This window comes from Nomascus leucogenys, chromosome 20, assembly GCF_006542625.1.
Source record: "Nomascus leucogenys isolate Asia chromosome 20, Asia_NLE_v1, whole genome shotgun sequence".
NCBI classification, from domain to species: Eukaryota; Metazoa; Chordata; class Mammalia; order Primates; family Hylobatidae; genus Nomascus; species Nomascus leucogenys.
In genome coordinates, this window is record NC_044400.1 from 14,864,739 (window position 1) to 14,889,887 (window position 25,149).

Genomic DNA, 25,149 nt, shown 5'->3' on the forward strand with positions numbered 1-25,149 from the left:
GAATAAACTATAGTACCACAAAATGGAATATTATTCAGTGATAAAAAGAAATAAACTACCTAGTCACAAACAGACATGGAGCAAACTTAAATGCCTATTGCAAAGTGAAATAAGTCAACCAGAAAAAGCTACATACATAATTCTAACTATATAACATTTTTTAAAAAGCCAACACTATGGTGACAGTCAGTAAAATGATCAGCAGTTGGGGTTCTCAAGGAGAGAGGGAAGGATCAGTAAATAGAGCACAAGGGATATTTAGGGGAGTAAAACTATTCTGTATAATACTGTAATGGTGGATCCATGTCATTATTCATTTGTCAAACTCACAAAATGTACAATACAAAGGGTGAATCCTAATGTATAGTCTATGTAATAGTAATGTATCAATATTAGCTCATCAGTTGTAACAAATGCACCTGCTGCACGTTGAATTGTGTTCCTCCAAAATTCAAATGTTGAAACTCTAACCTCCATTTTGAATATGGGAACTTTCTAATGTAATCAGGTCAAGAGAGTGGAGCCCTCGTGATGGGATTAGTGCCCTTATGAGAAGAGACATAGAGTGATCTCTTTTTTTCTCTCTCTCCCCCACCATGTGAAGACACAGCAATAAGATGGCCATCTTTAAGCCAAGAAGACAACCTTCATCAAGAACTAAATCAAGACACACCTTGAATTTGGACTTTCCAGCCTCCAGAACTGTGGAAATAAATTTCTCATTTAAATTCCCAAACTATGGTATTTATTTTTGTAACAGTTAGTCTTAGGCAATTCAAGCTGCTATAACAAAGTACCAGAAGCTTGATGGCTTAAAAAACAACAGAAATCTATTTCTCATAGTTCTAGACGCTGGAAGTCTGAGACCAGGGTACCAGCATAGTCACATTCTGGTGGGGTCTCTCTTCTGGCTTGCAGACTGCTGACTTCACATTGTATCCTCAAATGGCAGAAAGAGAGAGAGAGGAAGCTCTCATGACGCACTAATCCCATCTATGAGAACTGCATCATCAGGACATAATTATCTCCCAAAGGCCCTATGCCTCCTAAAAACATCACACTCAAGGTTAGAATTTCAATACATAAATTTGGGGAGGGTAACACAATTTGAACTGTATTATATACTCAATGTTTGTGTATGTAACTATGAAATGTTTGTTTATGAAACTATCACAGGAATGCAAGATGTTAATAATAGGAAAAAACTACATGTTGCAGACAGGGAGTATACAGGAACTCTCAGTACTTTCACTCATTTTTTCTGAAAACTTAAAAATTGATCTGAAAAATCAAGTCTATTAAAAAAAGAAAAACATTGCAAAAATGCGCAAACAAAATGAAAAGATTCTATGTAATGCTCACTTCAGCAATACAGTATGGAATATTAAGAAAACAATGTATTTACACAACCCCACACACATTCAAACAAATTGCATGAATCATTTGCTTAATCTGGACTTCAAAGAAGTAGGCAATAAAAAGCTGCAAATCACTCTTCAATGGACTTGCCAATTTCATATGGCATAAATCAGAATGAAGCATCAAGGATAAAATATACTCATTTGTGAAGTCAAATGGAAAAAACACAATCATCACTTTACTTTGTTCATAAACAACAGTGGTAGTCTTCTGGGCATCTCCTGGTCAGCTGTGGATCCCAAGAAGGCAGCAACTGATGAGAATGATTAATTCTAAAGACATGCATTATGTTGTTTGGTAATTTAAGTACTGTTGAAAGGCATCTTAACTTGGAAGAAACTTAGTAATACACAATGCTTCATTTAAGACCCTCTGGGGGAAAATTAAACAAATACTACTTTCAATACATTTCTGTGAGTTTATGTCATGATGTTTTAGACTACAATTTAAAACAAAACAAGCATAAATTTGAAACCTAAGCTGTTGCTTTTAATAGTTTATTTCTTCTCCAGTAGGTCATTCTAATTACTGCTTGTGCAAGTTAACACCTTTATCAAAATAATGCCAAAGAAAGCACTCTTGGAACAACTTTTTGGTATTATTGTTAGTATAAAAAATGTACAACACAGATGTCAAAGAATGTTGATAATAGTGAAAACAAAAGTAAACAAATAAAAACAAAAATAATATTTTAAAGGACAAATGTTCTGAAAAACAAAAATATTTACATAATTAATATCCCAAATTTGAAATTGAATTTGAATTTTTATCATTATGAGAAGCCCCTTAGTCTTCTATTACTGTAGTAATGGCAGACCTATTTTTATACTAGTTACTGTCTTGATAAAGTGTGGAAATACATGACTTTTCCTATATTGCACTACTAATCACACAAGAATGCTAGAATACTGCTTGGTCTAAACTATACAATTTCGAAAACTTCCCAGTGAAATTAAAAATTTCTTACATGAAACTTCTAAAAACCCAAATTATAAACCTCATTGCCATTTTCCCTTTTTAGAAAATCATAAAGAAGCTTTATAAAATTGTACTATAAAATATTTTAGGTGAATCAAATACAAGCATCAAAGGTCTCCTACCTTAACACAGCATTTTGTCCATCACTTCTTGTACACGAAACCTGCCGGGTTTGATAACCTATCTCTATTGCCCAAGACTTCGAATGATGATGTGCTTTGTAACTTTGATGTTTAAAGGTGACTCGCTCATTTGAATCAGAGTTAAAATCCAAAACAGTTCTTCCACTTGGATTAATTTCTTTAAGATGAGGCAGTCTGCATTTACTCCATGGTCCAACCTTAAGGCTAAATGTATATTCCTCTTCCCCAAGAGGACAGGAAATGGGAGCATCACAGGCTCTTGACTCAGTCAGATTTGGACATTGCAAACCACCAAAGAGAGGGGGAGCTATGACCACGCGAGTTCTGTGCTGCAATTTCTTCCCACATCCCTTGCTACAGTTGGACCATGGTAAGAACTCAGATACCACACAATCCCGGGGACAAGGAATGAGGCAAGCTTGTTCTGTAGGAGGCTGATGGGCAAAGTGTTCGCATATTTCATTTGCAACCATAGTTCGGTTCAACTTCTGAATGCAGCGCACTGTCCGGTGCTGCAGTCCATGCTGAGCTGTCACACACTCTGCAGTCCGAGGCTTGACTTCACCATGAGCATAAGGAACAAGCACACAGTGGTGCCAGTCAGAAACCTCCCACTGAAAGAGGTCACTGTGCCAGTCACAGACTCGGAAACAACTTCTTTCCTTTGGAGGCCTGTTGCTCTCACCACAGTTAGACAGGTGACTTGTCCACCCATCAACATGAAAACACCACACTGCCCGACTCTGGACTCCTCCCGGACCACAGTCTCCTGTACACCTTCCCCAGGGACCTACAGGCAGAAAAACAAGGATGTTAATTACTCAGAGATTACATTCAGCAATTCACAGGTAAGTAGAAGTCAATTAACACTTTCCAACACAAGCTGTATGAAATTAGGAATTTTGGTGGAACAGAGACAATATAATTTAGTGGTTCAGAATGTGGACACTCTTGTTGAAATAAGCATTCCATCAGTAATGTAAACTTGGATGAATTATTTCAACTTTCTAAGCCTTAGAAAGTTCCTCATCTATATAAGGTAGAAGATAATAAAAGCACTGACTTGTAGAATTGTTCTGAAGATAAATGATATAATGTGTCAAGTAGACAATACAAATTTAATAAATGATTGGTACCATTATAACTACTATGTTCCAAAGCCTATATATCTAACTCAATATTAATACTTTCCACTGAGGTGGTGTTTCATCTAAAAGAAAAGCCCTAAAGCCAGGATTTTAATAAAGTAGAATTTTTCATATTTCCAGTCCTTCAGCTCAAACTCTAAGAAGCTCAGAAGAGAGATATGTTTAACATCATAAGTTGCCAAAGTATCCTATTTTCATTTTCAAAATAATTGTCCTCAGTTCTGGTTAGTACTTGCAGAGTGAATTGCATGAAAATAACAATGGGGTGCAGGGGAAAGGTAAGTTAATAAGAGAAGCAGCAGCACTGAATTGTCTGTGGAAATTCTGCCCCTAGAATCCCTGAAGTGTACTCATTTTGATTTCTGATGGGTACTGACTCCAGGTAAAGTTTCCAACATTAGCTTGTAATATGGCAGATCTTTTAATTAACTAATTCATTTGTGTAGGAAAGAGTCCAAGAAGTGGACAGATGAGGGAGCTGCCCATTGACATTTATCATATTTTTTGCATCTGATCTACAGACATACCAGCAGGCCTTATACAGAAAGTTGATATCTTTTCACAAGGACAGTAAGTAATAACATTTTGTGTCAACAACGATGAAAAAATAGTTTCTTCCCTTTCATTTTATTTAAATACGTAATCTGAACCTGTTGGTGGGAGTGTAAATTAGTTCAACCATCGTGAAAGACAGTGTGGTGATTCCTCAGGGATCTAGAACCAGAAATACCATTCAACCCAGCAATCTCATTACTGGGTATATACCCCAAGGATTATAAATCATTCTACTATAAGGACACATGCACACGTATGTTTATTGCAGCACTATTCACAATAGCAAAGACTTGGAACCAATCCAAATGCCCATCAATTATAGGCTGGATAAAGAAAATGTGGCACATGTACACCGTGGAATACTATGCAGCCATAAAAAAGAATGAGTTCATGTCCTTCACAGGGACATGGATGAAGCTGGAAACCATCATCCTCAGCAAACAAACACAGGAGCAGAAAACCAAACACTGCATGTTCTCACTCATAAGTGGGAGTTGAACAATGAGAACACATGGACACAGGGAGGGGAATATCACACACCAGGGCCTGTCGGGGTGTGGGGGGCAAGGGTGGGGAGAGCACTAAGACAAATACCTAATGCACGCGGGGCTTAAAACCTAGATGATGGGTTGACAGGTGCCGCAAACCACCACGGCACATGTATACCTGTGTAACAAACCTGCATGTTCAGCACATGTATCCCAGAACTTAAAATAAAAAAAAAAAAAGTTCTATCAGCTTAACTAGGTACCTTTGTCCCTGTATCAGGACTGTGATGATCACAAGGCACTTGAGACCCCAAGAGGCATATGAACTTACACAAGCTCTCTCTCTTTCCTTGAATCTGACTGGCTGCCCCAAATGATGTTTAATTACTCCATGAAAAATATTTTCATTAGCATCCACTACATTTGTACAAATAGTGGACATGTACGTAGTCACATGCATTTAGGAAGAAACATACACATCCCCAGAAAAGCAGGTTATCATTGGGGCCACACACTAAAATGAGGATCTGTCACTTTAGTAGGACAAAAGGGTCTGGCTCTAATGCACCTGGTCATCTCGGTTCTTCCTCACATCCCTGTTCTAGCCATATATACCTGGCATTCTTGGCAATAGCGTGTCGGGTTACAGTGTCAATGCCTTCTGCCACTTCGTGAGAGAGATTAACATAGAAAACATACTAGAGACTTCTCTTGCTGAAACAGGACAGGTTTCACTGGAGCAGGTCACCTTTCATTACCAAAATGCCCCTGAGTTTGCCCACTACCTTCTTCCAGTCTGCTGTCCCAGCACAGACTGCTCATAGTATAGAGAACACGCATTGAAAACGGCGATCTTAGCACAGGCTGACTTAATCAGCCACCCACAATTCTGGTGACATAGATTACTCACAGTTTTTTACTTTGCAAATTGAGATGTTTCTTGTCCTAATGTTCTAGAGAAGTTTCAGTTTAAGTGTTCTATTCATTGTCCATCATGTCAGACTATTCATATAAATTTTTATTATTGCCCCGAAATTCCCACAGTTACTCAGTAAAGGAATATTTGAAAATATATACAAACACAGCAAACTTTAAAATCGAAAATTAGTCTTGAATGATATAAAACAGTTATTGGATAAAGTTAAAGGAAATTTTTTTTTGTAGAGCACTGTGGATTTTTAAGTAATGGCTGTCAGTTTATCTCTATTTGATTAGGTATTAAGCATACACAATTTTCCACTCAGGATTTTTTTTTTGCATGGATTAATGGAAGTAAGATCAGAAAAGTTGGACCTATTTCTGATCAATCTTCAAAAGTTAATATTACACTTAATTCATTTAGAAAATCTGGCCAAGTAACTCTTGTCTTTACTTTTAAAGCATTTGACTATGACATTCTCTTGTTATTTTTTTTATTATAAATTCTCCACTTTCAAAATAAGCTATCTCTTTTTTGGTTATTTGAAATCATTACTATTTTAAAATTTAGAAATATTATTCTTCCCTTAGATTTCATCTCCTCTTTCTTTACAGAATTTTTCCAAATAATTGCTTAGCCTTTTGGCTAAGATCAAACGAAGAATTTTATCAAGCAGCAAAATTTTTTCTATATCATTGGAGAAAAAAAGTATAACTATTAAGTAATTAAAATTGCTATCACTGAAGATGTTTCTTAGCTTAGCCATGATCTCCTATTTGGATATGAATTAATCCAAAATTAACTCACATCCAATATTAACTCTAAAAATTATCCAAAGGAATATTAAGCTATATTAATTTTGGATATGAGTTAATTCAATATTATGTTATATATGTTAATATTCCCTTGGGTATGAGTAGAACAGGTAATGAAGGCAGTATGTAAACAACTACTCCCCACTCCTTGGCCTAGAAATTTAGGATAGTGGCTCTTGTGAGGTAAGACACATGCATGTTAATAAACCTTGGTCAGGACATTTAGAAAGGCAGAGTCAAACTAGAATAGTTCCTCCTTATATTAAGGCAAACTTTGAGGACAACCAAAAAACATGTAAATAACAAGCAAATGCAAACTGAATTGTGTACACATGGAATAAATGAAAAACAAATTACAAACAAGACATACGAGATGAAGATAAGACCTTTCAGCAATTGACCTATAGCCATTTGCAGTTCTCAGGCATGGAGAGAAAATGTGCTCCATGATTTATTCAGTTGTATTTGGCTATGAACTTTCAATAAATACAGGAGTGAAAATCACCCAGCCCTGAGGGGTTTTGCCATTTCAAAAAAAACATGAATATTGAAGTAAAATGTGACTGGCAGTTTGAGAAATCTTATTTCTCTTGTCCAAGTTCATAAATAGAAGAAATAATTAAAAATGTAAGCAGTTACATGAAGAAAGAAGAATATTACCTTTAAATTCACCATATACAAAAAACCTTGCTTTTATTACAAAATATATATGTATTATATATTAGGCAGTATTCACAAATAATCTAAAGAAATACATAAGAAACCATGTTTTTAAATGTCAAGAATTTTTATATGCCTAGTGAACAAAAACAGACACCAAGTAACAAAAATAAAACAAAATTTAGAACAATTTAAGTATTAAAAGTTTGACTACTGATGTAATGTAACTCTAAACTATTAGTAAAACTCATGCTGGTTGCTTTCTCAGAAAATACTTCTGTTTCCCAGAGCTAACTAGATCTATAGGAGCAAGCCAGAAGTTGAGAGTCAGCCCTGGAGGCAGGCTCACTCATGGAAACAGGAAGGGATGAGAGTTTCCAAGTCTATATTTCTAAATCAATCATGATCATCAATAACTTCCACTAGCAGAGGATGCACAAAGCCACTCAATACTTTCTAAACTAGCAATGAAAACCTGCTCATCAGATGTATCCATTACTGAGTTACGCATCAGATAATACTAAAAAAAGAAAATATACAAACATACAAGAATTTAAATAAGAGGAAACTTAAGCTCTGTTGCATTTCATTAAAAAATTCGATTTGCACTTTTTGCAACAAGAAAATTTCAGTTATATCAAAATCATTAAAAAAATAAAAAACATTCATGGTACATTCATGGCCTGAATATGTGTGCTAAAGTATTCCCATAAATCTCATTAGAAAAATTCAACAGCAAAAGTTGAAAGCTAACATATACAACTTCATTTTCACACACTTAAAGATTTACTTGCAAAGGCGGTTCACGATTCCATAGCAGACTACCGCAGAGGATTTGAATGGAATATTTATACCTCAAGTAAGCGTAAGCTTTGTTGCTAATGTTCCCAGCTCTTTCTGTATGATTCTGTTTTTGTTTGGCACTAATAGCACATTGTAAATCCATTTCATCTTTGTGGACAGATGCCTCTGACTAAAAAGCAAAATGTCTCTGTTACTTACTTCTGATTACAAATTATTAGTCGCCAGTGTCTAGAACATCCATTAGAAGTAGCTCAAGAGCAAAGCAGATTAGACATATATTTGAACCACTCATCAGCTAATGCAAACATCACGGAGGCAGAAAACCACCTTTTAAAAATTGTTTATCAATATTTCTGGTTTGAATGCTACATTCTAAAAATTCTAAAGCCTAAAAAAGACTCTCAAACCTCATATATTTCACAGCAATCTGACAGAAGTAGGTCTTCAGGATCACTAAAACCTACATCCTGCTAACCTCCTAGAATGCAGGAGTGGCAAGGGAATCTTACAGCCCAGAGTTTTTGCAGGAAAAAGTAAAGCCTAGACAAATTCATTGAATTGCCCAAGGTCACACAATCATTTGGAGCAAAAATGGGGCTGACAATTTTATTTACACACACCCAATCCAATGATTTGTAACTCTATATCACACTGGTTTCTATGAGAACAGTTCTAAGACTGCAAGTGAAGAATAAGGGCTCCATAAATGTTGCAATCTAAGGTGTGGGTGAGGGAAGAGAGGCTGAAAAATCTCAGCATTAACAAGCAATTTGTTGTTTGTGTTATACAAGTTTATAATGTAATTTCCACTTGTTAATTATGGTTTTTGGCCTCTGTGACTGTCTGTCACCTGGAGCAGATAGTTGCTCCCAGGGTCCCTTCACTATCTGTTAAGTGAAATGAGATCCTTCCTGCCTTTGCTTGAGAACATCAGCCAAACTACCGCTCAAGTACATCCAGCAAGATTCAGGGGTTTAGCACAGGAACGAACCCTCAGACACTGATCAGAAATGACGTGTCCCTAGAATAACAATTACAATAATAGTAATAGGCATGGTTTATTATTTTTTGTTTTTGTTTTTTTTGAACCCCTACTATCATCTTCCCAATACCATATGTGCCTTATTCAAATTGTTCTGCTTTGCAATTGAGGACATCAATGCATGAGATCAAAGAACCTGCACAAGGTAAACAGCTCAGGTGCCCTCTCCAGTTCTATCTTATTCTAAACCTCTTCCACAACAATTGCAATTTAATTATTTGTAGCAATGATATCCCTTGATCAAATGGGGCTTGCAAAGCCATTGGGTAAAATATATTTAGAAGAGAGTCTGATTCGAGTGCAGCTGGTGTGTGGGGCCGAAGGCCCCGCCACCCGTCTCCTGCCGAAAGCCCCTGCCCCGTCTCTGTCCAGCTCAATGGCCTGGTTCGAGCGATGGCCTCAAAACTCCTGGGGCTCTGCTACCTGTCAAAAGATATTTATGAGGTGTTTTCATCCCATAAATATGGCTTCACTCAACTTTGACTTTACTTACAATAAATTCTTCAGCTAAGCCCTTTGGATTCCCTGGAGAGGTGGAAGAAAATCATTTACTTGGCTGTTTTGCATCAGTTAAATGGAAATGGCAATAAAGAGTAAGCCAGACACAGAGACCAGCTGAATCCCACAAAACGTTCTCCTGAAGGACTTTCTCCTTGAGCTTTCAGAAAGCCTAGGCATTGATTTCACTCAAGAGGACCAGATATCTGTTTGCCTTATACTACACAGAAAGCAAACTAGAAGATGTTCTCGGGAGGCTGAAAATTTTAAGCTGCGTCCCTGATCAAAAAAATGAGAATAAAGTTCTGTTTACCCAGTGAATAATCAATACATGTTAAACTTGATAAAGGAGGCTTTCTTTTGTCTACTAGAGGTCAAGGCAAGGCAGTAACATTGGGACTATGCACACAAGCTTTAAAAATACGTAAAACAAAAGGGCAGGGAGCATGCAAACATTTCATTTACCATTAAGCAACTCAAGAATTAATTTTGCCTGAGATAAAAATTGCACAAGAGCATACCCAAGACAATATTTTCCCTAACTTCAAGAATCAACAACTGTAACAGATACATGGAGTATATCTGTACCTGAACCCATATCTCTTTCTAGTAGCAGATATTCATACGATATACAAGTGAGAACAAAGTACTGGCTGCATTTTGGTGGACAGAACATTTAGTGCATCTCACTTTTTTCAAAGGAATAATTTTTTGTTCTGAAACAGCAATTTTAAGACTATGTGAGACTCTTGTCTGTAAAATAATTTTCAAGCTAGCATTTAAAAAAAATCTAAGAAACAGCAGTAACATTGTAACTGAGTAGTTTACTTTCAAAATGCATTATAAAACTTTTTTCCTTTTTCCTTTCTTCCCAGTCCGACCATATAACCATGAAACAAACCGTTCTCACTCATAAGTGGGAACTGAACAATGAGAACACATGGACACAGGGAGGGGAACATCACACACCAGGGCCTGTTGGGGGGTGGGGGGCAAGGGGAGGGATAGCATTAGGAGAAATACCTAATGTAGATGACAGGTTGATGAGTGCAGCAAACCACCATGGCACGTGTATACCTGTGTAACAAACCTGAACGTTCTGCACGTGTATCCCAGAACTTAAAGTATAATAATAATAATAAAAAAAAACTGTAGAGACCTTCTTCCTTAGTCTTAAAATACAGTCTTGAGACACTCCGAAACTCCACTCCCTTCCCTTTCTCACCATCTACTCCTTTGCCCTATGAACATTTATCTAGCTGTGTGCTTGTTATCTAATTATATGTTTACTTAGAAGTTCCAGAGGCTAATCTTGAAACAGACCAAGCCTGGAGACTTAGCTGCAAAATTCCAGAGATTACCTCAAAGCAACAACCTGGCATTGTTGAAATGATGCCAGCTGCGCTCCTGGTGCACCACGGCTTGAGATGGACACGGAACAAGACGCGTGGACCTTGTATTCAGCACCCCTCCCACATGGCTCCCATTCTAAGTTCCCTTTTTAGCTCCTCTTCCTAGTTTAAAATTAGAAGCAGTTTCTGGAGGCATAAGCCAGTCACTTCTCCAAAGCTAGCTTTAGAAATAAAGTCACTTTCCTTTCGCTGCGCTTCATCCTCGTTAATGGCTTTTCAAACAGTGAGCACCTGAGCCTGTGCTCGGTTACAACATGGCATAATCACAATATTGTTTTCTATCGAGAATCATCTAAAACACCTATACACCCAGTAGAGTCAAATGGGTATGCTGAAGACTTTCAGGAAGATTTACAAAGATCAGATTCAATCACCCACCAGCTCTGTCTCCTAAACATTATTTCAATCTGCCCCAGTTTCTTCATCCCATTCCACCACCACCTGCAACCTTGGTGCAGACCATTGCTTTCTCTTGCATGGATGAAAGAAGTATCCTCCCATTCCGCCTTCAAAAATCCACTGCTGCACCCCACTCCACCCCTGCTATCAATTCCTTTTCCCTATTGTGGTCCTACATCTTTTAACAATTCAAATTTGTACCACTTTGGGTGCAGCATGTCATCTGTATATCATTTTCATGTGAAAAGCTCATCAACAGCTTCCTGTTGCTTTCAAAATAAGGAAAAACAATATTATTAACATAACATACAAGTGCCTGCTTGATCAGGCCCATCGTACTTAAAGCTTTAGTGTCCCGATTTCCTGGCCCAGCCACCTCCACTCACTGCTCTCTCATCACATTGGCCACCATTTGGTTCCCCTAATAAGCCAAGCTTCTTCCAATACTTGGGCGGCCATATGGACTGTCTTTTTTTTTTTTTTTTTTTTTTTTTTGAGACGGAGTTTCACTCTTGTCACCCAGGCTGGAATGCAGTGACGTGATCTTTGCTCACTGCAAACTCTGCCTCCCAGGTTCAAACGATTCTCCTGCCTCAGCCTCCCGAGTAGCTGGAATTACAAGTGCCCGCCACCATGCCCAGCTAGTTTTTGTATTTTTAGTAGAGACGGGGTTTCGCCATGTTGGCCAGGCAGGTCTCAAACTCCCGACCTCAGGTGATCTGTCCGCCTTGCCTTCCCAAAGTGCTGGGATTACAGTCATAAGCCACCGCACCCGGCTGGGTCTCTTAAACCAAATTACACGCACTGCCTGCTACAGCCCAGTAACATTAATTCCCACTCACCCTTTAGATCTCAAGGCATATCTGTAGAGAACTCTTCCCTCTGCTCTGATAGTACTTTATTCTCCTACAAAGCATTCACTCTTGCAATTACAAATCTAATTGTAGAATTCACTGTTTAATAGTTGTCTCTCTCACTTGACTCTAAACTCCACGAAGGTAGAAATATTTTCATCCTATTCACTACTCTATTCCCTGTGCTAGCCCGGCACTAGGCATACAGTTAGGGTCTAATTAATATTGCACATTACTGAAGCTAGAACAAGTAGCATCATAGGAAGCAGAATCATGTCCAAGTGTAGTTAGGTGTAATGTCAACACTAGAAACTCACAACATCAACGGGTTGATGATTTTTCCAAAATGAAAAAAAAAGTTGAAGAGAAAAAGTCTCTTCTCTGTGTTTCCTTAGTGTAAGGAACCTGTATTCTATTGGGTACCTAATAATGGTGCCCAACAGAATTTTTAAATACTGTTTTTTCACAAGTCCTTTTGCAATACCTGTTATTCTTTGTTGCAACTCTATAGACCCCTTCTTCCCAGTCTCCATAAAGCCCATGGAATTCAGCGATGGGGTGCCCAGTCTTCTCAAGGCTAGCATGGTAATGTACTAAAGCACCCAAGACTACAGAAATACCCTTGACCTTAAGTATAGCTCTAATGAGAATGATGCGGGAATCTCACTCAACAAGTAAAATACTATTATCTTTTTTCTTGAAGGATGTAAAGAAATGAGAATTGCATATCAGATTCTATTATACCAGCTTACTATAGTAGTTTCTACTTATCTGCGGCTTCACTTTTTGTGGTTTTAGTTACCTATGGTCAACTGCAGTTCCCAAATACTAAATGGAAAATTCCAGAGATAAACAATTCATAAGTTTTGAATAATATGATGAGGTCTCACTTTATCCTGCTTCTGTTTCTGCCTGGGGATGTGAATCCTTCCTTTGTCAGGTGTATCCACACTGCAGATGCTGCCTCCTCACTAGTCACTTAGCAGCCCTCTGGGTTATAAGATTGAATGTTGCAGTATGGCAGTGCTTGTGTGCAAGTAATCCTTACTTTACTCATAATGGCCTCAAAGTGCAAGAGTAGTGATGCTGGAAATTCAGATACACCAAAGAGGAGTCATAAAGTGTTAGCTTTAAGTGAAAAGGTGAAAGTTCTAGACTTAATAAGGAGAAAAAAGAAACCAAGTCATATGCTGAGGTTATTAAGACCTACCATAAGAATGAATATTCTACCTGTGAAATTATGAAGAAGGAAAAAGAAATTCATCCTAGTTTTGCTGTTGCACCTCAAACTGCAAAAGTTACAGCCACAGCACATGATAAGTACTGAGTTGGAAAAGGTGTTAAATTTTTAGGTGGAAGACAGGAAGAGAAACATGTTGCCATTGATGGCAATGTGTTGCACCAGAAAGCATTAAGCCCATAAGGAAGACTTCAACAAGGGATCCCCTGAAACAAGTGACACCAAGCCACTTGCTGCAAGTACAGGATAGTGACATGGATTCAGGAATTCAGAAGGTCAGTGGTAGCCTAACACTATGTCACAATGCCTACGCCATTCACCTCCTTTCATATCATCACAGTCATTTTATCCTTGTTAATTTTAGGATCCATATCATCACAAGAAGAAAGATGAGTACAGTATGAGACATTCTGAGAGAGAGAAAAAGAGTGACCACTTTCACATAGATTTTATTATAATATTATTACTATAATTGATCTGTTTTATTATGGTTGTTATTAATCTTGTTGTGCCTAATTTAGAAATTAAACTTTATCATAGGTATGTATATAGGAAAAAACATAATATGTACAGGGCTCTGTACTAGTCACAGTTTCAAGTGTCCACTGGAGGTCCTGGAACATATGCCCCAGGAACAAAGGCGGACTTTTGTGCAAGAAAACCTAAAAAGTGCTGGGAGATGGAATTATCATGGTGGTCACAGGTTCATCATAGTAACCGCAGCGTCAATATACCCAGTACTATCCTGGACGCTTTACAGCAAACATGTCATGCAGTCCTCAAAGCAGCCTTACAAAGAGACTAATTTTAAAAAGAATTCCTGGATGCCTTAAATTCCCTGGATATCTTCAGAAAAATTGGCAGAATAAATGAAAAGGGGGTGAATGTAATCTTTTTAGAGACTGTTGATATGATTACATTCTCAGATATCCAGGAAAATAGATCTAAGAAGGAGTGAGTCAGGAGGAGCTGTGCTTCAAGGCTATTAATGTGGACCACTCCTCTGCCTGAAGAGGAAGCAGGAGAAGCTGAGAGAAACCCCAGAAGCAGCGAGAAAGCTGTCAGGATACAGGTTCCCGACTAAAACCTGGAAGATTCTCCAGAAAATGTCTTCATGCTCACACCCTAGAGGAGCTTGGAGCAAGGGTATCGTTCTGAAGGGTACAGACTGGGTCAGAGACCTAGTACTTACTTTCAGTTTGGGGTTAAAGGATGGGAGAAATGTAAGAAGTAGGTTCTGTTTATAGAAACAGAAAGATTTATTAAGAGAAGAAGGTGGAAGACATTTTTGAAATATCAACCTATACAATTGTTTCCTTCCACCTAACATTTCTCTTTTCCCCCTTTCCCCTTTTAAACAGGTAATCAGTGGCCCATGCTCATGTTCTCAGAGGAGAGATGTGATAGAGCAAAACGTCAACACAGTCCAACAAGCCTCTGGGGTTTCTGTGCCAGCTTCCTAGGCCATTATGTAGGTTACCTGGGGTATTTCTGAGGTAAGGAGTCTCTGCCCCTGCCACACACCTCCTGCCTCAAAAAATACATATAATTAAAATAAAAGCTTCCTCTCTGCTCTTCTCCTCCTTGGAGCAAAACTGATAAGAACAGAGATTCAATGTCAGTGAGAGACCCTTTACCTTGCTTCCCCAGAGAATGAATGGCTGCCTACGGTGACCAGGCAGAGCAAGCCGAGGTCACTGAGAAACACCTGGGACTCAAGTTGAGCACACTGGAAAAGTACCATAAAGAACCAAGCATGGTGCAGAAGTTCTAGAGAGAGTCTCCAGCTAGCCTATCAGGAAGAAGAGCCCTCTAAGCAGTGACCAGTTTCAACTGACTGACAGCTGAAGAATGGTGAACTTTTCAGAGGAAATAATTAGGGACCCTGGTGGTAGGAAGGGCTCAACGTAAATGATCAAAGTAAGTTAAAAAAAATGATATTCCTTGCACACCTAATTTGTTTGGCTGAGAGGGACACCCACTATAATAATCACCACCACACATAATAATTAAAAAAAATCAGAGATATACTGCAATAATAAATACATCCCCAACCAGCCCAGGGGCTGACAGCCTCATGGGACATGCAAACCTTCGCTCAATAGTGCACTGAGAAAATCTATCCTCATTACCCTTTCCAAGCTGGGCGAGCACACAGCAATGGCCTGCAGCCTGTGTCAACTCTTTTTAGCCCCTGCATTATTGGAATTTCCCAGAGTGCTTTGTGAGAATTCAGCTTACAAAGAAAGTGAATTGAAGAAATGTCATTTGAATTATGGAGGGGCTTTACAATTACATAAGGAAAATAATAATTATAAGGGCTCATTAATCACTTGTTAGGGTCAATGTTAGCTCAGGCTATTAAAAAGAAAATGCTGAGTTTTAAAAGTTCCTGGGGACAAGGGAGTACTATGCTGTCCCCTGTCTTTTCTAGATTAATCATCTCATCTAATTCCAACTGAAGATAACATTATTACTTAGGATTTTCCAAAATGCTTTAAGTGGAACCACTGTACCCTCTGAGTTTAGTAAGAAAGGAGGATCCCTGTTATTAAATAAATTTGGGAATGATGCAGGGTTAAACAAAGTTAAAAGTTTTCATTTTTAAAGGACTGCTCCAGGCTTTTAATACATAATGTGAATCCTCAAGAATTTATCCCTAGTGTGCGAAGGGTCACAAACTTCTTTCCTGGAGGAAACAAACTGTTTCCTGGAGGGAAAAAAAGAGAGAAATATTTTGCATGCACGATACTTTCTTATTGTTAGGTTAGATGAGGTAGCTGATCATTTTTTTTAACCTCAATGATTATAAATAACATGGAAACATTTTTATAATTTCAATTTTAGGGTACACATCTCATAAATTCAGGTTAAAATCCAATTTCCCATCCAAAGGCTAGCACTTACGTCCTTTACAGGATGTGAACACCTAAAACCACAAAACAATGAACACATCAGTAAAAGTCTGAGATCTGCCACATGTTCACAAGGAATAAGCGTGGAGGTAAAACACAAGGCAGAGATCAGCATGTTTCAGTGGTGTCAGCAGAGCAATTGTCAAAGCCCTGAGACATGAGATCAGATCCCACAGAAGAGTGACAAGGCTTAATGTTGTAAAGGCACAGACTAATTCAGAACAATCATTGAACATGTGCCTAATTTACAGACCATGAAAAGGCCCTACCTACAGGACATGCTCTCTAAGTTCAGATTTCCTACATCCCTTCAAACATACCTTGTGCTGTGCTGGGGTTTTACTTCAGGATATGACATGATGTACTTTATTGGCCACACATTAGCGAATTATAGCAATATAGTCATTGCTTCCAATTTTAGAACACAGCATTATTGACTCTGTATGCTATGCCAAGAACATTACATGAATCCAGTATTATATTAACAACACATAAGAAACAGAATTGGCTTATATATTAATATAATCATAACATGTTATGTTATATTAAATACATATTATATAATATTACATAATATATTACATATATTTAAGCCAATTCTGTTTATGTATGATGTTTTTATTATACATGCATTATGTATTTTATATATAAATATATGTGTGATATGACATTCTATTATAAACTATATTAGATATAATATAAATGCATGTATGCATTCCTCTGTGTGCACATACATTCATATTAATATATATGTATGTTGCCAATTGATTCTATTATAGTATTCTTAGTATATTTTGTTAGTATACTTTAATAGCCACATCTAATATTTATTACCTCAATGACCAAAATTACTGCTTATCTGCACCCCTTATGCTCATCCTATCATCAACAACCTCAAGGAGACTTCTGCCTCTTTTCCTTCTATGCAAACAAATGTGTGACTATCCCCTTGAATTCAAACAGGAAAGTACTGATATCCAAAAGTCAAAGAATTTTAGTTTTTTTCCATGCAGAGACCACATAAAAATTGATTAAACACACAACAATATTTCTGAACCATCCGCAAAATATGAATTTACATTTATTTTAGAGTGAGCTGTACCCTGTTATATCCTTGTTCTCCAAAAATCAATAGTTAAATCATGGACTAGATATGGAAATTTAATGTTGACCATAAAATTCTACTCCCTTGGCACCAACTTACTGTAACATGCCATTAGAACTCTTTATTCCCCTTGTGATTTCAGAGAATTAGTCTGAGTACCTCATAATTCCTGTCCTGATGAAACACATTATCAAAGCTTATACCACTTTGGGGTAATTAAAGTCTGCAGTTCATAATCTACATGAAGATTTACTTGAGCTTTTCTTTTATTCTGTTCAAGACAGATATAGGCTCAGTAAGAGCCCCTCTTTACTTTTTTCTAGCTGACCACATAAGCCATGGGGTACATTGAGTGTGAGATCTACAGAAGGAAATATAGCTACCTCGGCCGGGCGCGGTGGCTCATGCCTGTAATCCCAGCATTTTGGGATGCCAAGATGGGTAGATCACGAGATCAGGAGTTCGAGACCAGTTTGGCCAATGTGGTGAAACTCCGTCTCTACTAAAAATACAAAAAATTAGCCGGGCGTGGTGGTGTGCACCTGTAATCCCAGCTACTCCAGAGGCTGAGGCAGGAGAATCACTTGAATCTGGGAGACAGAGGCTGCAGTGAGCCAAGATTGCGCCATTGCATTCCATCCTGGGCAATAGAGGGAGACTCCATCTCAAAAAAAAAAAAAAAAGAGAGAGAGAAGAAGGAGGAGGAGGAGAAGGAGAAGAAAAAGAAATATAGCTACCTCTTGGGCTAGCTTCCTCTAGCTTCCACCTAGAGGAAAAGAAGAATCAAAATAAGCTTTCATACTTAGTCTAGGAGAGGTGGCCATCCCACACCTCCTATCCACCTTTCTGCCAGAACACATTTGTAAGCATTGTCCAGCCCTTGTAGCTCTCATCAAAGAGTTCCTTTAGGAATCAAACACTGCACTATTCCTCTGTAACCCTGCTTCTTTCTTGAGGCAATTTCAATAAGCCATGCAGGGCACTGCTCACAGTGCTGCCAAACCTTTTGCTGTACTGTGGGGGTGATTATCACAGAAGTGAACATTTGTCAGTGATCTGAAAGCCTGGCCTGAGCAGCCAGTGGGGAAGGAGCAGAGGTTCCATAGCAGCAGTCAGCTACAACCAGAAAACCAACACCCTCTGACTAGCTGGGCACAGTATGTGGACAGAAACACAATAGAGTAGGCAGGCTCTGCTCACAGTGCCTGATAAATCAGCCTTAAATGCTTACATTCATTTGTTCTTCCAAACATCCAAAGCAAAGAGTCAATGGCAGTAAATAGTTTAAACAGGGGGAAACAAGTTTGCAGAAAGTGCTTTGGAGCTATATAGGCTTTGGTCCAAATCTTGATTTTGCCATTCAGCACTGTGTGACCTTCAGCACGACACTGTTTGCTTTAATCTTCAATGATCTCATCTTGTAGGCATATAAAGACAGAGACAAGCATGGAAGCTCCTAACACGTGGAGGGACCTGAATGAATAACAAGTCCATGTGGGAGGAATTGTCTGTTACCAGGCTTTCACTGTACAAAAGTTCCTCAAGTCTGGCACTTTAAACATTTGGGGGCAGATAATTGTTGTAAAGAGTTGTCCTGTTCATTGCAGGATGTTTAGCAACAACCTTGGCCTCGACCCTTTAAATGGCAGTATCACCAACCCCCTCTCCACTTATGGCAATCAAAAATGTCTCCAGACATTGCCAAATGCCCCTTGGGGAGCAAAATCACCACAGCTGAGAACCACTGATACAGACCATTAATATATCATTTAATCCTATCAAAAATCACTGGAAATGTGTGACTTTTCATTCTACAGAGAAGCCACATTACCTATCCAGGATCTCAGCAGTAATAAGGGGAAGATCCAGGACAGTGAGCCAAGAGCTTGAAACCCGTCGCTATTCTCCACATCTTTAAAATGTGTATTTTAGAGAAGAATAAAAGAAGTGCCACTGATGTATATTCAGCAGGCCAAGTTCAACTTCTGGCTGCACAGAGTAATGTCTACATAATTGTGTGCTTTACCCATCCTCTGTTTTTATTCATCTTCAAATAAAGAAATTTTCAGAACTATCCCTCTCCATCAATTTCAGTGCTAATTCATAAAATTCCACTTTACCTTCCCCATTCCCCTTTCTAGAAAAAAATCTCTAGACTTTGGAATCAGCCTGCATTTGAAATGTGGCTGCTCCACTTTCTAGCTTGGTGACTCTCAGCATATAACTTACTCTCACCTTTATATCCTACAGAAAAGCAAACTGGAATGTTCCAACTTCACAATGGCGTTGACAGCCAGCTCTCCACTATAGCCTGCTATGCAGAGCCAAGGTGAATGGTACAGATTGCAGTTGTAGAGTGCAACCCTACCTCCTTGACCCTTTTCCGCAAGGCCATCTCTAGAAGTAGTAGGATTCTTTGTCCCCATTAAATCTGCCTTGCCTATCCACATCCTTAAAAAATGATTAATCTTATCTTCCCCACAGAAACACAACTTAAAAATGATCCAACTTCCTCCAACTAATTTAATACAAATTAAACATAACCCAGCTGTTCCGTCTAGTCTAAGACTAAGGGACTTTGGAAAAGGTCCCAGCAATGATGCCTGTGAGGGGCCAAGGACAGTGGCAGCTCTTTTCCAAAGGGGTGCCAGGCTCACCAGCAGTGTGGATTTTCCATGAAAGGTCAGTGAAGACCTGCTGCCCATCACAGAGAAATGGCTCTTCTTCATCAGATAGGTTTAAACGTGACCATTTAGCTTTCAACCCCTTCTCTATGGTGATTTTGAATGAAGAAGTTTTAATAAGATGCTTTAAAAAATCTCTTCAAGAAAATGTCAAATATTTCAATCTCTTTCCACTCCTAGAATGTCAAAAACCATGAAACATTCTTGTAAAAGGACATTTTCAGGGACATACAACCCCTTAAATTCCCAAGTGACAACTACCACTATAGGCCCAATTTGGGCCCAAAATGCATAATAAGGAAATACTACGGATTAGAGTTCTATCTTACATTAAAATTTTACAAGGTAAATAGTAATAATGATTATCTGATTCTCCAAAGGAAGCGATCAACGAAATATTTTTTTTCATTTTTGCTAAACATTAGATGAAAATCTTCACACATAAAATATTTGGGATTATCCTCCTCATAGGTGACATGGCCAACATGGATTCCATTAATCCACCATCCGTGACTTAAAACATCCTCCTTAATGTCCATAAAAGTTATTTTTAACGTCTTCTTAATATCCTTTTTCCCTACTCTCTATAGGACATCCAGCTAATATAAATTACACTGTTTATGCCACTTTATCACACAGTTGAAAATGTGAGAAAAAAAAATCTTAAGATACAATGTTTTCGTGCAGAAAGTACTTTAGCCAAATAAATCCATATTTATGTTCTTAAAAGACAAAGAAAAAGAGGCAAAAAAGCAGAACTGTGATTTCCACCTCAGCAATTCCCCACCTGTCAGATCAAGACCTGTTGGGAAATAAAAATAAGACCTCTTTTTAGACACAGAAGTGTGAAAAATGATAACAGCAGACTGTATTTACATGGAAAAATAAACTAGATTCATAAAGCCCTGTCCTTTTTGAACAAAAGTACAGTATTCACAACATGCTTTCTCTATGTATGTGTGTGTATGTATATATATATATGTATACATACATACATATAATCAGTTCAAAAACATGACCTTCATTTTCATACAGCTCCTCATGAGTCTAAGCTAAGAATCTAGTGTCCATTTATATTTAGATCGTCTTAATATGTAAACAAAAAATATTCAGAGTTGGAATAGTACTATTTGCAGTACTCACATATGTAAACTTAATTCAATTCAGGGTTATGTAACTGCTATGTAGAAAATGTAGATGTCAGAATTATATCAGAAATGCCAGAAATAGATATTTAAGATATCATCTCTGCCCTCAGATTGCTTGGAATCCCTTAGGAAAAAAAAAAGACTTAGTCAAAAATAATGTTAATACAAAATATTATGGAGTAGCTATGCTAACTAACCAATGTACAAAGGCTTTAGGAAAACTGAGTCAGAAAATTACTGAATCAGAAAACAATGTTTCATGATCAGCAGAATTTTATAACTATACCTTCTTCTCAGAGAAGGAAGAGAGAAGGGGGGTGATGTGAGCAAGGTTTCAGAAGAAAGTAGTGAAAGTAATTTATACCAAATGGTCTTGACATTCTCGACAAAATGAGACCTAAGTGGACAGAGAAAGGTTCAGCCCAGCCACTGTGAGGACAGACAAGAACTCCAGTAGAAAGGAGTAATTAATTGTACTTCCAAACCTGCTGTCTGGTATTACACTATGCAAATATTTAAAAGTTACCTTGTATCTGCCACAGATACTCTTTCAGCAATATTCCCCTACTTGGCTAAGTCCCTCTGGGAAAAGAATGTGCACACCATTTTGATTTAACTTGCAGAATAATTTCTTTTACAGGCACTGTACAGTAATAGAGGTATTAGAAAACAGCCTTATTTAAGCAAGAGTCTACTTGAAACAGGTATGTCTTTTTATATTTCTGAAAATTATATTTATAAGCCATGATAGTTCCTTCAAGTACAGTGAAATGAATAACCAGTCTTTGACAACATTAGTAATGATAATATATTTCCTTCATTCTCATATAGTTACTCATAAATTTGATAGTGTAACTGAGAAGGAGAAATGAATACTTCCATTAAAAAATTTGTAAGTATTCTATTTGCCATGTTGGTGACATAAAATAAAGATGTAACGAAAAGATTATACATGTTGATATTTCATTAAAAGCTCTGTGGACATTTGTATATGGCTATTAAGCAGGAAGTATAAGGAAATGAAGATTACCTTTCAAAGAAATAAATTGTAAGGTAGTTCTATGGAATATTTTGATATAAAGAGTGAGTATTTCACGTGCATTAGTGAAAATAACTAAGAATTGCAGCATTCATGATAATGTGTTTAAAATACCTGCATTACATACAAAAAACTCTGAATCACTTAATTTTTTTAAAGCACCTAGTCATTTGTTTTAAGTGTTTGCACATTTTGAATATATGAAAGCACATTTTATGTATTTTAGAGTACTGCTGATGTGGTAGGTAGTATATCATCAAACTACTGCTGCAGCAATTCTAAGGTCAAAGCTATTGCTTTTGGATTTGATATATTTTGTACATGATTTATGGATTAATTTTATGGAAAATATGTAAGCTATATGTTGCAAAAAGCATTTTATAGTGTTATAACAATAAAACATTATAGTTATGGGATGCCCTTCATTGAGGCATATCAAAGCCCTTTCCTTACATTAGTTAATCCTTCTAATACCCCTTAGAGGCAAGGAAGTATTGCCTGGGATACTTTTTAAGAACACAGAAAGCACTGGGGATTTTCACCAGTCTACCTGGGTTTAGAGCTACTACAAATCATCAGTGCATTTATTCATTCATTCTACCACCTATCATGAGCCCTAGAAAAGTTGGTAGGATCTGAGGATAGAATGGTTTAAAAAAAAAAAAAAAACAGAAACACTATCCCTTTCTACTCCCTTGAAACTTGGAGTGTAAAGTGTAAGATGGTTTCGTTTATGAGGAATGAAAAAATATTATGACATATCTCTTATCTAGAACCTCACCCTGGCCATCTAGAAATATGTCTCTCTACAATATCTTCTACTAGCAAAAAAAATTAAGATTCTAGGCAACAAAACTGCATTGCAAAAAGGAGAGCCCCTCATGCCACAGAAATTACTGAGAATTACTTTACATACATCCCTAACAGATGTAGGTCAATTGGTTTCTAGTCAAGCAAAATGAGAAAAGAGACGGGTATGGTTAAATGGCTGTTAGAAGTAGGTACATCAACAGCAAAGATAACAAAGATAGCCTAACGATAAGAGACACACAACTTCCAAAAAACGGAAACAATAAAGCTCAAAGTTCACAGACTTCTGAGACCAACTGGCATCAGGGCCTGAGAGTTCTAGAGCTCATTCTTCCTAGACAACATTGTAGCACGTTGTAGGGCTCTTTTAAGAAAGAACCATTGTGGAAGACAGTGTGGCGACTCCTCAAGGATCTAGAACCAGAAATACCATTTGACCCAGTAATCCCATTACTGAGTATATACCCGAAGGATTATAAATCATTTTACTATAAAGACACATGCACATGTATGTTTATTGTAGCACTATTTACAATAGCAAAGACTTGGAACCAACCCAAACGCCCATCAATTATAGACTGGATAAAGAAATGCGGCACATACACACCATGGAATACTATGCAGCCATAAAAAATGAGTTCATGTCCTTTTCAGGGACATGGTTGAAGCCGGAAACCATTATCCTCAGCAAACAAACACAGGAACAGAAAACCAAACACTGCATGTTCTCACTCATAAGTGGGAGTTGAACAATGAGAACACCTGGACACACAGGGAGGGAAACATCACACACAGAGGCCTGTTGGCGGGGTTTGGGGAAAGGGAAGGGAGAGCATTAGGACAAACACCTAATGCATGCGGGGCTTAAAACCTAGATGACGGGTTAATAGGTGCAGCAAACCACCATGGCCCATGTATACCTTTGTAAAAAACCTGCATGTTCAGTACATGTATCCCAAAACCTAAAGTGAAAATTCAAAAATAAATTAAAAGAAAATTTGGCCGGGTGTGGTGGCTCACGCTTGTAATCCCAGCACTTTAGGAGGCTGAGGCGGCCAGATCACGAGGTCAAGAGATCGAGACCATCCTGGCCAACATGGTGAAACCCTGTCTCAACTAAAACTACAAAAATTAGAATAAGGTGTAAGGAAGAGATCCAGTTTCAGCTTTCTACATATAAGTAGTAAGTTTTCCCAGCACCATCAATGATAGACTGGATTAAGACAATGTGGCACATATACACCATGGAATACTATGCAGCCATAAAAAGGATGAGTTAATATGCTTTGCAGGGATACGGATGAAGCTGGAAACCATCATTCTCAGCAAACTATCACAAGGACAGAAAACCAAACACCACATGTTCTCACTCATCGCTGGGAAATGAACAATGAGAACACTTGGACACGGGGTGGGGGTGGAACATCATAAACTGGGGCCTGTAGTGGGGTGAGGGAATGGAGGAAGGGATAGCATTAGCATTGGGAGAAATACCTAATGTAAACGACCGGTTGATGGGTGCAGCAAGCCAGCATGGTACATGTATACTTATGTAAGGAGCCTGCACGTTATGCACATATACCCTAGAACTTAAAGTATAATAAAAAAAAATGTGTTAAAAAATTAGCTGGGTGTGATGGTGTGCAACTGCATTCCCAGCTACTTGGGAGGCTGAAGCAGGAGAATCGCTTGAACCCGGGAGGCAGAGGTTGCAGTGAGCTGAGATTGTGCCACTGCGCTCCAGCTCTGGGGACAGAGTGAGAATCTGACTCAAAAAAATAAATAAATAAAAATAATATCTAAGAAAAAAACTCCAAATAGTCAACCCTCCCTGTATCGACTCCCTCTGCAATATGACTTTGCAACAATTCCATCAAGAAGTGGAGTCTGCTTCTCCATCCCCTGAAACTGGGCTGACAATCTCTTTACTTACCTTGGCCAAAAGATGTGGCAGAAGTGACTGTCCGTTCTAAGAGGGGATTCAAGAGACTTGTGCACTTCTGCTCACTGTGTTAGAACCTTGCTACTGCCACCTGAACAGGCCCGAGCTGGCCTGCCGGAAGATGAGGGACCA

The 25,149-nt window shown here is 38.1% G+C and overlaps 1 protein-coding gene across 1 annotated transcript in view; it reads right to left on the minus strand.

The window, feature by feature from the left end:
* Positions 1-25,149, minus strand: part of THSD7B (thrombospondin type 1 domain containing 7B) — a 904,397-nt gene that overhangs the window by 602,228 nt on the left and 277,020 nt on the right. The window contains exon 3 of the mRNA XM_030801337.1: positions 2,520-3,330. Coding sequence (XP_030657197.1) covers positions 2,520-3,330 — 811 coding nt within the window. The remainder of the gene's footprint in view (positions 1-2,519; positions 3,331-25,149) is intronic.